General features: G+C 36.9%; 1 protein-coding gene across 1 annotated transcript in view; it reads left to right on the forward strand.

The window, feature by feature from the left end:
- Positions 1-16692, forward strand: part of LOC125255260 (cadherin-12) — a 180239-nt gene that overhangs the window by 119435 nt on the left and 44112 nt on the right. Inside the window, exon 6 of the mRNA XM_048170327.1 lies at positions 2218-2405. Within this exon, the coding sequence (XP_048026284.1) occupies positions 2218-2405 (188 nt within the window). The remainder of the gene's footprint in view (positions 1-2217; positions 2406-16692) is intronic.

Below are 16692 nucleotides of genomic sequence, written 5' to 3' on the forward strand. Positions count from 1 at the left end.
TCCACTCAATGTTAATGGATTCCAACAGTTAATGAGTTGTTGAAAAATGTCTCCCAGTTCATTTGAGATTAATGTGAGACCAAATATTCACTATAGTGTTCAAAACTGGACTCTGACCAGGCCAAAGCATGAGTCTGATGGACTTGTTCTCAAGCCACTTCTTGGTCGTCTTTGCAGTTTGGGCAGGAGCATTGTTTTGTTGAAAAACAACATTTGATCATTCCTCTTTAGACAACTTTTTAAGTGTGGGAAGCAAACCATGCTGCAATATTCTCCTGTACCTGTGACTTTTCACAGTGAAGTAACTCATCAATACCAGTACAATGACACCTCTTCTTCCATGCTTCACTGTGGAAGTGATGCATTTATTATTAGATTTCTCACCAGATTTTCAAAGACACCGCTCTGGAGCATCACCATGCATCTCATCACTCCACACACAACTTATCATATTCTGCCAGAAACTTCATCCTTTCTTTGATGTTTTTCTGAGACAGCAATATTTAAGTAGTGCATTTGCTTAAATTTAGCTCATTTCCAGTCCAATAATTTGTGGTTAAGACAATTAAACGCTTAATGTTTATCCAATTTGGGCTTGACTTTTTTTTTTGTTTTTTGTTTTTTTGCCCAGGAGTGTAAAAGAGTTCAGAAGTATGCCATCTGCTCTTTTTAAATATAAAATTTTAGTAGGCACAATTTATTCAGTCCACAAAACAAATTTAAAGCATTTAAGCATAAACCTTTAGATCATAAGGTCTTTAAGATAATGAGAAACATAAATTCAGGCAAGTGTGTCTAAACCTTTGCCTGGTATTGTAAATGTGCAGCATTTTCTTTTTAAATACACACAGGAAAGTTTAAAAACTGAATTCATTCAAAGAGAAAATGTATGCCAGCATTTCTCGAAAAATAAATAAACTTGAATCTATAAATCTTGTTTGCATAAACCAGTAAATGCATATTTAACAGCATCCCCAGAAGTAGTAGAAAGACAAAAAAACTGCACGTAAATATCACTGGTTCTTGAGTGTATCATGCTAGATTTGAATATGCATGAATTAATGAGATTTCAGAGAAACCAGTTTCCTAAGTGCAAGCAATCATAAAAATGAGCACGCAATCTTCATAGCTTCTGCTTGACAGCCACATATTTTATGCTTTTATATACTTGTAGAACTTCCTTTGTTTATTTTTCTACTGAAATAAAGCCAAGCCTTTAAACAGGTGTACGTGAACAGGCTCCATTTGTGCTTAGAAATCGTGAAATAGAAATCATGTTGAGATTCAGTGATGAGCACTGGTTTTCTAGCTGTGTAAATATTGGTAATACCCTGGGAGAGAAGTAGATTTCCATCTGCATGTCTCAGAGGATGGCACTATGATGACTGCTGCATTCTGGGCCGTGCCTCTGCCTCTCTCTCTCTTGTTGTTTGTTTTTTGGTGCATTGCACTAATGCATCTAATGACTTCTTAATTAGCTGAGGTGTTTTTTTGCAGGCATGGCCACTCAACACATTCATTTTCACTAATCAGCATGATCTGTTTGTGTCTACTGTGCATGTGGCTTCACCAGCATTGGGGTAACTAACTAAAAGTAGTTCTACCAACTTAACTACAGTTTTAGTAGTGTGACATTAGCTCAGCTGTTTTCCAATAAAAAGCAGTGTGGTGTGAAACCAACACCACATCCTGCTTTTTATATCACATTTACAGCCACGTGCATTGAGGCAGTTATCAAACGCTCTTTCCAACAATGATGTTCTCTCTAGGGTTGCCAACTTCCGAAATTTGGCACAGGAGGAGGAATACTGTGGCAGTATGGATATCTTGTTATGTAAATATATGTGCATTTAGAAATCAGAAAATTCAAGACTAAGAAAAATGCGACATGAAATACAATCCATGTACTTTCTTCTCTGAGGTAAAAATATCCATTGTGTTCGTTGCGACAAGAAGTTATCGTATTCACATCTGTCAAATGTCATTCTGACTGACAACCGGAGTTCCGGTCTGGAGATATTCAAGAGATGGGGATATTCAACTCAGTACTCAGAAAGTACACAAATACTTTTTTGGGATTTCTAGGCGTTTATTTCATGTCACATTTTTATTCATTGGTACATGTTATTCCAAACATGACTTCAACTGAATCATTTACTCAAAAAAAAAATAGCTTCCCCAAGACATGCTTAAAAAAACCTGATTTTGATTCTACAGGCATCTTCCATCTGCGTGTACCGGAGTCATCAGCAGTCGGGTCAGCGGTTGGCCGAATCAAAGCTCATGATCTGGACATAGGAAAAAATGCGGAGGTGGAATACAACATCGTCCCTGGAGATGGAGGAGCCATGTTTGACATCACCACCAACGAGCACAATCAGGAGGGAATCATCATGCTCAAAAAGGTAATGCCTTATTTACAGTACAATCAATTCTAACAACGAAATACAGGTTAAAGACTCTGCGGTTGATTTGTATTATTATATGTACTGGAGGTCACATTAAAATATTTTTTCATCATTTACACTTGTCGCTGACACAATCTTAAAGGCCCACTGAAGTGCCTTGGAACGCGTAGCATTATTCATTGTGTTGATGTAATTTCCACTGAAACAGGAAGACAGGGCGGGACATATCGAACAGCCCCTCCCCTTTTTTGAAATAGCCAATAGCGTTCCATTTATATTACAGCTCGGCCAGAGCCATTGAGGTCGGTAAAGCTTTAGTTTCCTTCTAATCTCTTCCATAACGCTATAAAATATAGCATTCTGTGCAGAACTCAAATGGATCCGATACGTTTTGTGGTCTGTGCCGACTCACGCATATGATCCACCCTGTGCTATCGTGTCTCTGGATCGGAGCAGACTGTGTGCGCGCTGTGGCGGTTCGCATGACATTAACGTGAAACCAGACTTCATTCGCCTCAATGGAAAGCGTATTTACACTGTCTTAATCGTTCCCTAGCTTCAGCATCTATTTATAATGTATAATGCTTTAGATTCTAGAGAGCATTTGATTGGTCAGAAAATCTGATGAGAAGCTGAAGTGCAGAGTGGTGTCATCAAAACCGCTGATCCATATTGGTGGAAGTGAGAGACTAAGTTTTGATTGCTTATATCTTCTAAATGTGAATTTGGATGGTCACATTTCAAAAACGTTGCTGGTAACACTTTACAATGAATTGCCATTAGTTAATGTTTGTAAATGCATTAACTAAAATGAACTAACAATGAGAAGTACATTTGTTACAGTATTTATTTATCTTTGTTAATTTTGGTTAATAAAAATACAACAGTTCATTGTTAGTTCATGTCAGCTCAGGTCCATTAACTAATGTTAAGAGATAAAACTTTTGATTTTAATAATGTATTAGTACATGTTGAAATTACTATTAACCAAGACTATTAAATGCTTCTGAATTATTTTTCATTTTTAGTTCATGTTAAGTAATGTAGTTAATAATGTTAACAAATGGAAGCTTATTGTAACCTCTCACCACTTCTTATAACCAAAACAGAGTGAAATATCATAAACTATTTTAGTATTTACTGTGTGAAAATTATTTATATCAATTATTACACTAATTACGATTGTCCTTCAGTTAATGAAGTAGTGTCAAAAGTTAGTGGACTTGGTTACCAAGATGACAAAACTGTCAGTCTAAGAGCGCTTGAGATTAAATATGAGGTGTATTTTGTGTGAAGACAACAGAAAAAAAATCAAGGTAATTTTTATATCTTGTGAAATTTCCAATCACGCTATAATTTTGTCAAATTGTGTAAAAAAAAAAAAATGTTAACCTATTAATTAAGCCAGTTATCAGTTTTCAAGGTTCTACATGCTGCCATAAACTCAAACTACATAACAGAAACACACGAGCTTGACTTTTAAATACAGAAACCTGAGATATGTCATTGTGTTTAAGTTAATATACATGTAAAATGACCTCCCTCTAGGTCCGAGTCTATCCGAGTTGCCGTAGTCCTTCAAATGTTGTGTCGTGACTCAACCATACGCTGAAAACGACAGAGAGCCCATCATTCATACAACCGCAACCGCATTATCAAAACATCACTCAAACATCAGTGTTAAGAGCACTTTGGGGTAATTGTGTCTGACATTAAGAACTCCCCCAAAGGTAAACTAGAACATTCAGCTCTGCTGGAGAGTATGCAAGGTGACTTTCTTTGATTTGAATTGAGCTCAGTACTTAAATACCGGCAGCGTGACAGGACTTATTAATGCGGCACACATCTCTTTATATTATCTCTATTGTCTCCGCCTAGTGGAATGAGGACAGCCTTGTCAATAAAAACAGCTGCAGTTTATACGGGACAGTGTGTGCTGGTATAATATTACTGAAATCGCACTGCGCTGATCTCTGTAAGTGTTAGTGGAGATATATGAGGGTGGGGAGCACTAACTGTGTCCATATGCTTTCCTCTAAATGCACACAGCATGCATGACAATAACACAGCCAGGAATCCCCACATCTTTTTCACAATACATTCTGGATATCATCTATCACGTACACACTACTTTGGGAGTGACAGCAGTGTTTATGTGCAGGATTAAATCACAGTGGTTGACTAAGTGCAGTGTTTTACCTGGTTTTGAAGCTGTGAACAAGAACCATTAGTCTATATATAGGGACATTTTAAAATAACTGTTTTCTATTTTTAATATGTTTCAAAATGTAATTCATTCCTGTGATGGAAAATTGTATCATTACTCCAGTCTTTAGTGCCACGTGATCCTTCAGAAATCATTCTAATATGCTGATTTGCTACTCAAGAAACATTTATTATTAATATCAATGGTGAAAATGGTTGTGCTGCTTAAAGGGTTAGTTCACCCCAAAATGAAAATTATCCCATAATTTACTCACCCTCAAGCCATCCTAGGTGTATATGACTTTCTTCTTTCAGCCAAATACAATCTGTGGCTATATTAAATATTCTGGCTCTTCCCAGCTTTATAATGGGAGTGGATGGTTCCTGAGATTTCAAACGAATAGGGCAACAAACTCAAGCTCCTCTTCTCTTATATTGAAATCCTCTGACATTTCTCTTTAAAAATTCTCGTTATGTGTCGGGTCAGAGGTCACTCTTCCGCCAGAACTAGACTCGCGTACCATTGCCGGAAGCCAGCGATTATAATTTATAACATTTAAATATAGATATTTTTCTTACAAAAATGCATTGCTTCGCTTCAGAAGGCCTTTATTAACCCTCTGTACTTTTATGATGGATGAATGCACTTTTTTGGGCTTCAAAATCTCAGGAACCATTTACTCCCATTATAAAGCATGGAAGAGCCAGGATATTTTTTAATATAACTCCGATTGTGTTTGCCTGAAAGAAGAAAGTCATATACACCTAGGATGGCTTGAGGGTGAGTAAATTATGGGATAATTTTCATTTTTTGGTCTTTCAACTAACCCTTTAATATTATTCTTGTGGAAACCATGATACTTTTTTTTCAGGATTCAAAAGAACAGCATTTATTTGAAATACTTATCTTTTGTAACAATGTTTTTTATTGTATTTTTAAATCAAATTAATGGGTCCTTGTTGAATAAAAGTATTAATATTTTAAAAAAATCACTGACCCCAATCTTTTGAATAGTATTAATTAAAGGATTAGTTCACTTTCAAATAAAATTTTCCTGATAATTTATTCACCCCCATGTCATCCAAGATGTTCATGTCTTTCTTTCTTCAGTCGAAAAGAAATTAAGGTTTTTGAGGAAAACATTCCAGGATTATTCTCCTTATAGTGGACTTCAATGGGCACCAAACAGTTGAAGGTCAAAATTACAGTTTCAATGCAGCTTCAAAGGACTTTAAACGATACCAGACGAGGAATAAGGGTCTTATCTAGCGAAACGATCTGTCATTTTCGAAAAAAATACAAATGTATATGCTTTATATATATTAAAAAAAAGTGCTTCCGCCAAAACCGCACTTTCGTATTCTTCAAAAAGCTTACGCTGTATGTTCTACGCCTTCCCTATTCTACTTACTGAACGAACGCAGCGCCAGTTAATTTTTTTTCCCATGCGGTTTTGGCGGAAGCACTTGGAAGGCGATCATTTATTTATATAAACAAATCCCAGGAAAATTTTATTTGAAAGTGAACTAATCTTTTAAGTAAAAAAAAAAAAAAAAGGAACAATAAAATATTAACAATAATAAATTCTTCTCTAGAAGACTAAAACCCTTTGGCTCTGTGACACCATTAAAATATTGCTGTTTATTTGAGCATCTCAATCTGCTTCCTGTCAAATATATAATATTATATATATTGCGCTCATGATAGAGGTAGGGAAAAGAGTACATTTTGACTTATTTCATATTAATGTACTGTCTGGCTCTGTCAAAATCTCTCATTGACCCAGTGGTTTTGGTGCAATATTGCATCAAGGAATCTAATTGTATGTAAACAATAAAATACCACAGCAATATAAAACGGCATCGTGAATTCATTTTAGCTGCCTGCCATCTTTTCCAGAAACAGAGATGACTAGGTTACCTCCAGGAATAGAGCATTGCACCATTTCCAAGGGTACTCATAAAATCTGACACATACACACTCAGAGTTGCAAACACTTCTCTTATTAAATCGCTGAAGGCTATAAATGCTTTTGTTGTGATTTGATATTCTCTTTGTCAACACATCACATAAAGAATCACACGGGATATGGAGGCAGAGCTAAGAAAGTATGTCATAAAACAATAGGCAAGCATCAAGTAATGCCATTAACAGCTGGAACATTAGTGTCAGGTCTATATTGATCTTTCGCCTGTTTTTGCCTGTAAACATCTCTCTAAGTTGCACACAAGATATGTCATAGTCACTGATTCAAAGACAAATGGAACTTTGCACACTTGATGAATCGAAATGAAGACTGGAATAAAATGTCATTATATTACGGGACTGTGCAATGGTAAAATTGTCAAGTGAAAGAGATTTAGCTATACAGTCCTTTTCATCATATGCTTAACAGCATTTGTAGAGATGAAGGTTCTGCCTTACAATTTAAAAAGCCCATTACCTCTTATTCTAAAATGTGCACATGCCAATTAGCTGGACCAGACTGAAATAGTTTCTAAGTGATGTGATTCATAAGATGCTTATTTTATTTGCAGTGATTAATCTTACCTTTTGGTTTGCAAGTTACAAGTAAAAAAAAAAAAAAAAAAAAAAAAAAAAAAAAGTAATATAATATAATATAATATAATATAATATAATATAATATAATATAATATAATATAATATAATATAATATAATACTGGACATTCAATGCTGTAAATATACTTTGAGAAACACAAATGAAATGGTAAATTACTTTTGGTCTTGTTTGTGCACTTTCCACAGCAACCGTTTCCAAAACATCTGCATCTCTGTTACCATAGAAATATAGATTATTGAGCAGCAGTCTCACAGCACTAAAGGCTAAATCTATAAAATATCAGCATGCTTTTTGTTCTTCTCCTTTTCTTTTCCAGTGCACAACCTTTTTTTCCCCCACTGAGGCTTCAAGAGGTGGCATTATGATTTTCTTCCCTCCACTTGTCTGTCAGTCCACTAACAGGTTTCAGTGCTTTGTCTATATTCTTGGGGGTTCAAGACACCAATTACAGGTGTGGACAATGTCAGAGAAATTAGTGCAGTTATTTCCTCTCTGTCTTTCAGTCTGTGCGTGTCTGTAGAGCTGAGACAGAGCCAGAGATTTATTGTGGGCATGTATTGTCTCTGTTTACCCCTCAGTTTGACTGTGTGTCGTGCCAACACTGAGACAGAATGATGCATTCTCCTCAATAGGAGGTCCAGGCAGCAATCCTGCCAGTGTGGAGATGCTGTCTCTTTCTCCACAGTGAAAGCATGTGCCTTACAAGCCACAGCTTACATGAGGTGAAGAGGTTTCTGTTTTTTTGTTTTGTTTTTTTTTTGCCTGAGAAGTGTTTTTGTGCACATGTGTGCTGTTTATGCGCTTGATAGCAATGAGGCATGGTGACCCCTCTGTGATTTGGAACAGTGGGTAGAACAGGATTAAGCGTTTACTGCAGTTTAGCAAAAGTACAGGAACAAACTTTCAAACACACTCACACACACAATGGGAATGTTCAAGATGCTATAATTCTACTTACTGTTTTGAAAGAAAACTAAGTGACGTGTACTGTGCACAGTGTGCAAATTTATTTTCAATTAACAAATTTCGTCCTACATTTGCTAAAATGTGCAGTAGACTACTACTGTGTCCCACCATGTAATACTAATGCAATGCTTGTCAAGGTGAATACTGTAGCATGCTACTGTTAGAAATGTTTGCCGTTGCAAATTGTGTATAGTTTAAGATGCTATTTTAATAGGCATTATGCAGTAGATCTTGCCAATGTCGCTAAAATAATTCTATTCAGGCTTGCCACGGTATATGGTGATGCCGATTATACTTTGTACAATAGATACCTGCGATACTGGTGTGAAAATTTATATTTTGGCATGAAAAAAAATCTAAATTATGAGATAAAAAGTAATAATTATGACAAAAATGATTTTATTAAAAGTCAAATTTCTTTATTAAAAAGTATTTACATAATAATTATGACAAAAACATTGAACTTTATGTCATAATGATGACTTTTTATATCATGATGTTTTTTTTTCTTTTTTTCTCATGTGGCCGAAGTAAGCTTCCAGCTGTTTTAGGATTGGAAACAGTTCCTATGTCAATATTATAAGGAAAATGATTGCATATCACGGACACGGTAACACTTTAGTAGGGGGAATAATTCTCTCTTTTAACTAGTTGTGTATTAGCTTGCATATTGGCTGTTTATTAGTACTTATAAAGCACATATTAATGCCTTAAGCACTGCACGATTTTAGCAATCCTATAAGATCATTACTTTATCACACTGTACGACATGGATCTATTAAACTTGGGTACGACATGCATTTAGACTGTACGATGATGGCACTTGTTGACTCGTGGGCTACGATGCAAGTTTCTATACAAGAATAAAACGTAATCAGCATGCGCTAGTGGTAAACAAAAAGACCATGTTGAATCACACTTTGGCAGTTGTAGTTTTTATGTGTGCTGAAAAAAAGGAAGTGGCAAAAGAAGAAGGGAAAAGAGCTTGAGGTAAGCAGTTTTAAGTTTTAGCGCCATGTCACATTTTTATTGGCTGGTCAGTAGACGTAGGTCATAACAGCAAACACACTGTGCGTTGATCAAGCTGAATTTCTGAAACTGTCAGAAAATGATCATAGGCCAGGGGTCATCAACTATATTTGTCCAAGGGCCAGAATTTTTCTCTGCAGACACTGTAAGGGCCAGATACTCGTAATATAAAATAAAATTCGAATTGTATCCTAATATGTTATTATTTGATATACTAATTCTAATTCCAAATTTATTTTATTTTTTACATATTACCTGTACTGCAGCAAGCCACCAGGGGGCGATAGCGATATTTTAGGCTTCATATTTGTGAGGCTGTCAAGCTGTCCATCACTGTCACGCAATTGTGCGCTAATCCCAGGCAAGGAAAATTTTGACATTTGTGAAAAAATGAGCACGTGAAACAATAAAAGATGTTCAATGAGAGAACGCGTTTATCGTCATTCTTGACTGAAGGCAGGCTATGGCACAAGCTACTTTTCAGAAGGGTTTTTTTTTTCGTTAGATTTAAAAAATAAATAAATATGGAACGGACCCGAATATTCAAATATTCGTTCGGTGGGTTGGTATTCGATTTGAAAATTTGACATTCGAATATTTTTTTATTTTTATTTTTTGCACACCTGGGATCCCCCGCGAAACGATTCTCATTCCCCCTTGAATAAGGCCGGCGACACACTGGCTGCGTGAGCGTCTCAGCTGCGTGGCGTGTCCGTTTTTATTTCGGCTCCCATATTTAACAGGTTGGAGTTTGCACACTGAGACACGCGTCTCAGGCGCGCTCGAGCCACGCGGAAAACGCGTGCATGCTAGAAATAGAACCGACGCGTGTTCCAGCAACGGGAGTGTTCAGAACAGCGGAGTTTGTATGGACCGAAGTGCATGTCTGAGCTTGTGTTTTGTTGCTTTGACACTGTGGAAAATACAATAATAGAAACAAAATGTATTAGCATTTTTACCCGTTATTATCAATCTAAATTAATCTCGTTTTTAATTTAACTTAATTTCGTTTTTCTTTATTTAAATTTCGTTTTTTCTTTATTTAAATTTCGTTTTTGTTTATATACATTTTGTTTTTTCTTTATTTAAATTTCGTTTTTTCTTTATTTAAATTTCGTTTTTCTTTATTTAAATCTACCCTTACTGTGCCAATTTGTTAGTCAGAAAAATATTAGACTACCTTAAAAGTATTGCTTAATTTAACAGACCTGTGTGTGTGCGTTTTATATCACTAGTGCAGTGTCCGTTCTCGGAGCATAAGCCCTGCCCGCATGAGGTGCGCCGCTTCCCGCTCGCGCTGTTCTGACTGTAGTTTACTAAAAGTTTATTAATTCTGAATGTGTCGCGTCTCGCGTGTCCATCTATATTGCACCAAATGCGACACTGCACTGCCTTGTGAAGTCGATTGGATGAACGGTTCTCGAAATAATAAAAATGCAAACGGACATACAGACACAGATTCCTGCCTTTATTAGAGAGAAAAATATGTTCAGCCCCTCTCTCCGAAGAGTCGATGTTCATTACTACCGAAGCTTCGAAGCTCAAAAAATGGTATTCGGACCAGCCCTAAACTTTTTTCCTCTTACAAGGCTATTCCTGAATTCAGTATTATTCTGGGGGCCGGATGGAAATCTCTGGCGGGCCGGATTTGGCCCGCGGGCCGCCAGTTGACGTTGCATGTCATAGGCTATCTTTGAACCTCTCGCACTGTACTTCATAGGATCACCGATTAAGAGCCACGATCAAGAAATCGCCACGATTGTTTCATGATGGCAATCTTTCATCTGGGACAGCCAAAAACTGTGCAGAGTATCCCGGGCTTTATTCTGCATGACCATATTCTACATCCCTAAATCCTGCCCCATACCTAAACTTAAATGCTACAACAACTACCTTACTAACTATTAATAAGCAATGGGTGGAGAGCCAATGGGTGGAGCTTGACATCCAGCTCCCCTTCTCTGGACATAATGGGTGGAGCCTAACCCTACCCATAAGTGCCATTTTTGCTGCGGCGCCCGGGGAGCGACTGGGGGTTAGGTGCTGTTCATCACTACTGTACATTTCCTGCTGGTACTGAGACTCAAACCCGTGACCTTCAGGATACAAGTCAGACTCTCTAACCCAGGGGTGTCCAAAGTCAGTCCTGGAGGGCCAATGTCCTGTAGAGTTTAGCTCCAACTTGCCTCAACACACCTGCCTAGAAGTTTCTAGTATGTCTAGTAAGAGCTTGATTAGCTGGTTCAGGTGTGTTTAATTGGGGTTGAAGCAAATCTCTGTAGGACAGTGGCACTCCAGGAGAAGGATTGGACACTCCTGCTCAAACCATTAGGCCACAACTGCCTCATTTAAGCATTTTAATCTAGGAAAAAATACAACAGAGACTTTCATGATCAGTTTTGATAATGCTAATGAGTCACTGAATCAGTATTGAATTGACTCACTGAAACAGACAGGCTGAATCCGGAACCGTACTACTCTTATCTTTCTATAGCAGAAATAGAAGTAAGCTTGTATGTGGTTGCAAATTCAATAACTACTTCTGTTCAGATAAAGGCGCTATTTTGCTTGTAAAACACAAATGTAAGCTGAAGACTATAGCGGGGCTTTGGCTGAATGGTGCACTATGCTGGCCGACTGAATGAGATGTATGTGTGTGTCTGTGTGTTGAGAGGATCATCAAGGCTTAAGGATTCTGAGTGATTACCTGCTCTACTGTCAGCTTGAACATGGGCGGCACAGGAGATCATGAAAATGTTTAGACAACCTCTCGGCTAAAGTAGCGATTAAAGCAAACAATAGGCCCTGCCGATCCGTGCTACAATCGTGCGTAACATCCCTATTTACAATTCCTCAAATAAACACTCAGCAACACAATAATGAGCATACACACACTTATACGTGAAAACAGACACACACACACACGCATATTTCACATATTTCCTTATCTTCGGTTCTACTCAAAGGATGCTCTTGTCAGATTAAAATGCTTTGTGAATTGTAATGCATTTGTGTGTCTGTTAGTGAGTGAATACTAAATGTGGGGAACTGGCTTTGATGCTACAGACCCCACACATTTTACATTTAGGGGAGACTGGGGCTCGTTGTCACAGTTTTTAGTGAAAAATTCTCAGCAAAGGTTTCTTTTTGCAAAGTTGTCACAACGAGAATCTGCTATTAAAGGATTAGTCCACTTTGAAATAAAATGTTCCTGATAATTTACTCACCCCCACGTCATCCAAGATGTTCATGTCTTTCTTTCTTCAGTCGAAAAGAAATGAAGGTTTTTGATGAAAACATTCCAGGATTATTCTCCTTATAGTGGACTTCAATGGCCTCCAAACGGTTGAAGGTCAAAATTACAGTTTCAGTGCAGCTTCAAAGGGCTTTAAACGATACCAGACGAGGAATAACTACTTACGGAACGAACGCGGCGCCAGTACCGTTTTTTTCCGTAAGTAGAATAGGGAAGGCGTAGGACATACAGCGTAAGCTTTTTGAAGAATACTGAAGGCAGAAGCATGTGCAAAGGCGATCATTTGCGTTTATAAAGCATATGCAGTTGTATTTTTTTCAAAAATGACCGATCATTCCGCTAGATAAGACCCTTATTCCTCGTCTGGTATCGTTTAAGCCCTTTGAAGCTGCACTGAAACTGTAATTTTGACCTTCAACCGTTTGGAGGCCATTGAAGTCCATTATAAGGAGAATAATCCTGGAATGTTTTCATCAAAAACCTTAATTTCTTTTCGACTGACGAAAAAAAGACATGAACATCTTGGATGACATGGGGGTGAGTAAATTATCAGGAAATTTTATTTAAAAAATTTTAAATAACATATATTGTGGTTTAATATTACAAACTAAATTTAATCAACAACAACAACAAAAAACAATTATGAAGTGTAAGACGTTTTTTACATAAAGCATTAAATGAAATATATATTATATATATCAAATTTGATCAAATCAAATTTGATTCAGTTCTGTTCTTTTGAACTTTCTATTCAGATTTTTTTTTTATGTCTCACAGTTTAACAAAAATATTAAGCAGCAAATTAGAATTATTTTAGAAGGATTGTGTGTGACAATGAAGACTGGAAATGATGCTCAAAACAGCTTTTGACATCAGAAAAAAAAAAAGTTATTTAAAATTGTAATTATATTTCACAATAATACTGTTTTTATTGTAATTTTGATCAAAATGGTGAGCAAGAGTGTTCTTTTCAAAAGTCTTACTGACCCAAATCTTTTGAATTTGTACACACAAAAAGATACATACGTATATACATAACCAAAGTCAGGAATAATGATGTTGGGAGTCTTACATTTCACACCAGTCAGCATTCTGTGCGACGGTGTGAAGCAACAACAGCCCCGAATTCCCAGTAAGTGGGTCAGCTTGTGATTAGTCATCAAAAACAAATGATGCTCGTTTCTCCCATTAGTAAACAAAAGCAATTATTCTTTTAAGTTGTGAGAGACGTCTGATCCCACAGGATCTCACCGTCTCCCACTCCCTCAGAGTTGGCAACACAACACAGAATACAAGCCTCCTAATTATCACATAGTTCACTTAAACAAAGAAACAATGACAAAATATTGAAGATAATCTGAGCTGCAGAGAGGCTAACAAAACATGACAAGTAAAGGTGTGAGGCAGATGGACACCCCATAGCGGAATTTCAACACAACAATCAATGTTGCTCTTCATTTTCCACATGGAAATTAGACTTCTGAAAGTCTGAAATGCCTTCAGTCTAATGACTCATTCCTGCAGTGTCCTACTCTGTCAGAGATTCTCATCCCCCATTAAGTATGTCATTAATGTGCTGTTTGATCTATAAATCAGCTGAGAGTGTTCAAACTGCCACAGTCACTGGGATTTTAATGACTCACCACTTCCATGATAAAATAGTAATGACATATTCACCTGATTTGAGATCATTTGGGAAGGAGGAAAGTCTTGAATGTGAAAATCACATTGTTTATTCCACATTTTCTCCATGTGTTTTGTTTGGGAACAGAACTATAGCATTCTAAGAGGTGTAAGCAGTGCCACCTATGGGTGACTCCTGGTTAATATACTGGTAAAATAAATAAATAAATAGCAATGTTCATAAGGGAATAGCTTACTTATTGTGGAATGCTACAAATCTACATATACTGGTTATTAATTATTAAATAGTATGTGAAACAGAATGCATTATGCAACAATAAAGATTTCAAAAATTAGTATGCAATGTTGTCACTTGACCTCAATATGTCACATGACCTTGTCACATTCTGGCTAGCTATGGTAAATATCTTGTTTCTCCGTTAGGAAATTGTACAGTATGAGAGTAGAAATTTTGAGGGCACTTAAAAGCGTGAAATGGATGTTTTTCATTATGTGATGCACGAAGTTCTAACATAGTGTGATTAGTCACATGATATTCATGGCTAACATGAAAAAATATTTCTGGAGCTGTGTACCCCATGTCATTGAGATGAATGGGATTCCTGATGAATAGCTTTCACCAGGTATAATACACTTTAGCAAGTGGCATTCAGTTGTTATCTTAGTTATGTTACATGTTTATTACAATATTTTAGTTAAATGTCTTATCATTTGGCAGTATTAGGTTAAACATCATAGCTGATATCACTTCCTCTCCATTTTTCACACTGGAAATGGAGGCTGCGTTCAAAATCACATACTCTCTTAAGTAGATACTTATCTTGAATAAGTACTTTGTGACTGCTAAAAAAGTGTGCTCTATATATGAATGTGTGTGGTATATATGTAATACGGACGTACTACATTCGCCATGTTTTCATTATCATGTGACCTAGTGTAATTTATCACTTCAATGCCATTCATAAAACAAATCCTCTCCCGTTAGCTCATAGGATGGATTTTTCCACCTACTATATAGTAGGAAAGTATGCGATTTCAGATGCAGACGGAATTGTATTGTGGAATATAGCATTCCATGCATATGGAAAGTAGGTCATTTATGTGTAATATTAGCATATAGTGCACAGTATACGTTGTATATTCTGCAGAAATAGTATGCTATTTCAAACAGCCAAGAGGAACAAAATTGTATTTGGAAACAGAAATGGCTTGTTTACCTTCACGCAAACTGTGAATGCGAAATGAAATGACATGACAGACAAGTGCAGTGACAAAGATCTGATGATGTATACTTGATAATATCCGATAATACATATCAAGGACTCCACAGATGTGTGTGTGTGTGCGTGTGTGTACGTACAAGTAGGAATGTCAGCATGCACGCCATGTGGTAAGGAAAAGGGATATAAAAAACTTTAGCTGAGAGCAGCAGTCTGAGGGTAACGAGATGTTAGCGTTGTGTTTGTGTCAGTGCTATGAACTGAGGTTATTAGAGGGGATATTTTATACCACCAAATGTCAAGAATCTAGAAACCTAAGGTGTGCTATGACACTACTTGTGTGTCTGCGGATATATGCATCAAACCAAGTGTGCAATATGCATTTGTTGTAGTGTTGTCAAAAGTACCGACTTTGGTACCAAGTACACACGGGAGCGTTTGAAAGCAGGCCTCTATCAAAGGATCCGTCTATCAGCAGATATATTAGGGATGTCTATTTACAACATGTTTTTGAAGCGCCGATCATTGTAGCCAATCACACATATATCTGTTGAGCACATGAACACAATGAACACTAATAATCACCCTGATGCTCCTAAGCTTTACAATAGCAGTGCACGGAATCCACCTGTTTGAAACTCAAAAAAGTGCATCCATCCATCATGAACGTAGTTTACCTTACTATTGTGAGATAACCCCATGTAAACGAAGACATCAATCCCAGTTACAACATGAATTATCGACACAGAAAATTCATTTTAGCAGTAGAGGGCTCTGCATGCTTTGCTGGTTCCAAATAGAGGGCTGTATGCACCTCCAAACCCTGCTGTGGTTGGAATAAGCCTCACCGTCTATTTCCAGCCAGTTCTGCTCAATGCAGAGCACACACTGCTGTTTACCTCCAGTGATCGTTCAGTATCAAAACAATGTCAAGTTTGATGTATTGGCCAATACTTGTGGAACAGTGTTGTGAGATACAGTTTATGAGCTTGGTTGTGTGGTTGCATGCTAGTTTGAGATTCTGCTACTGATTCGGTGAAATGCATTATGGCAACGTAAGGTTCTCAATTAGTGGGTCATGAACCGAAAATGGGACACAGGTCCATTTGATTGAATTATGGACCACAGGGAGAAAACATAAGGAAAAAAAAATCATGCTTTGGAAAATCATATTTATGACGTCATTTATGAGGAAAAAAGTAATGAGATAATTATGAGAGGGAAAGTCAAAACCCATGGGACATGGGACATGAGTCATAAGCATAAGATAAAAAGACAAAACTATTAGATACTAATTCATAATTATGAGCTAAAAAGTCAAAAGTATGGCAAAAGGTCAAATTTTGGTCTTTTTCTCACAATTTTCAACTTTTTATCTCAT

The sequence above is a fragment of the Megalobrama amblycephala genome, linkage group LG20 (assembly GCF_018812025.1).
Source record: "Megalobrama amblycephala isolate DHTTF-2021 linkage group LG20, ASM1881202v1, whole genome shotgun sequence".
NCBI classification, from domain to species: Eukaryota; Metazoa; Chordata; class Actinopteri; order Cypriniformes; family Xenocyprididae; genus Megalobrama; species Megalobrama amblycephala.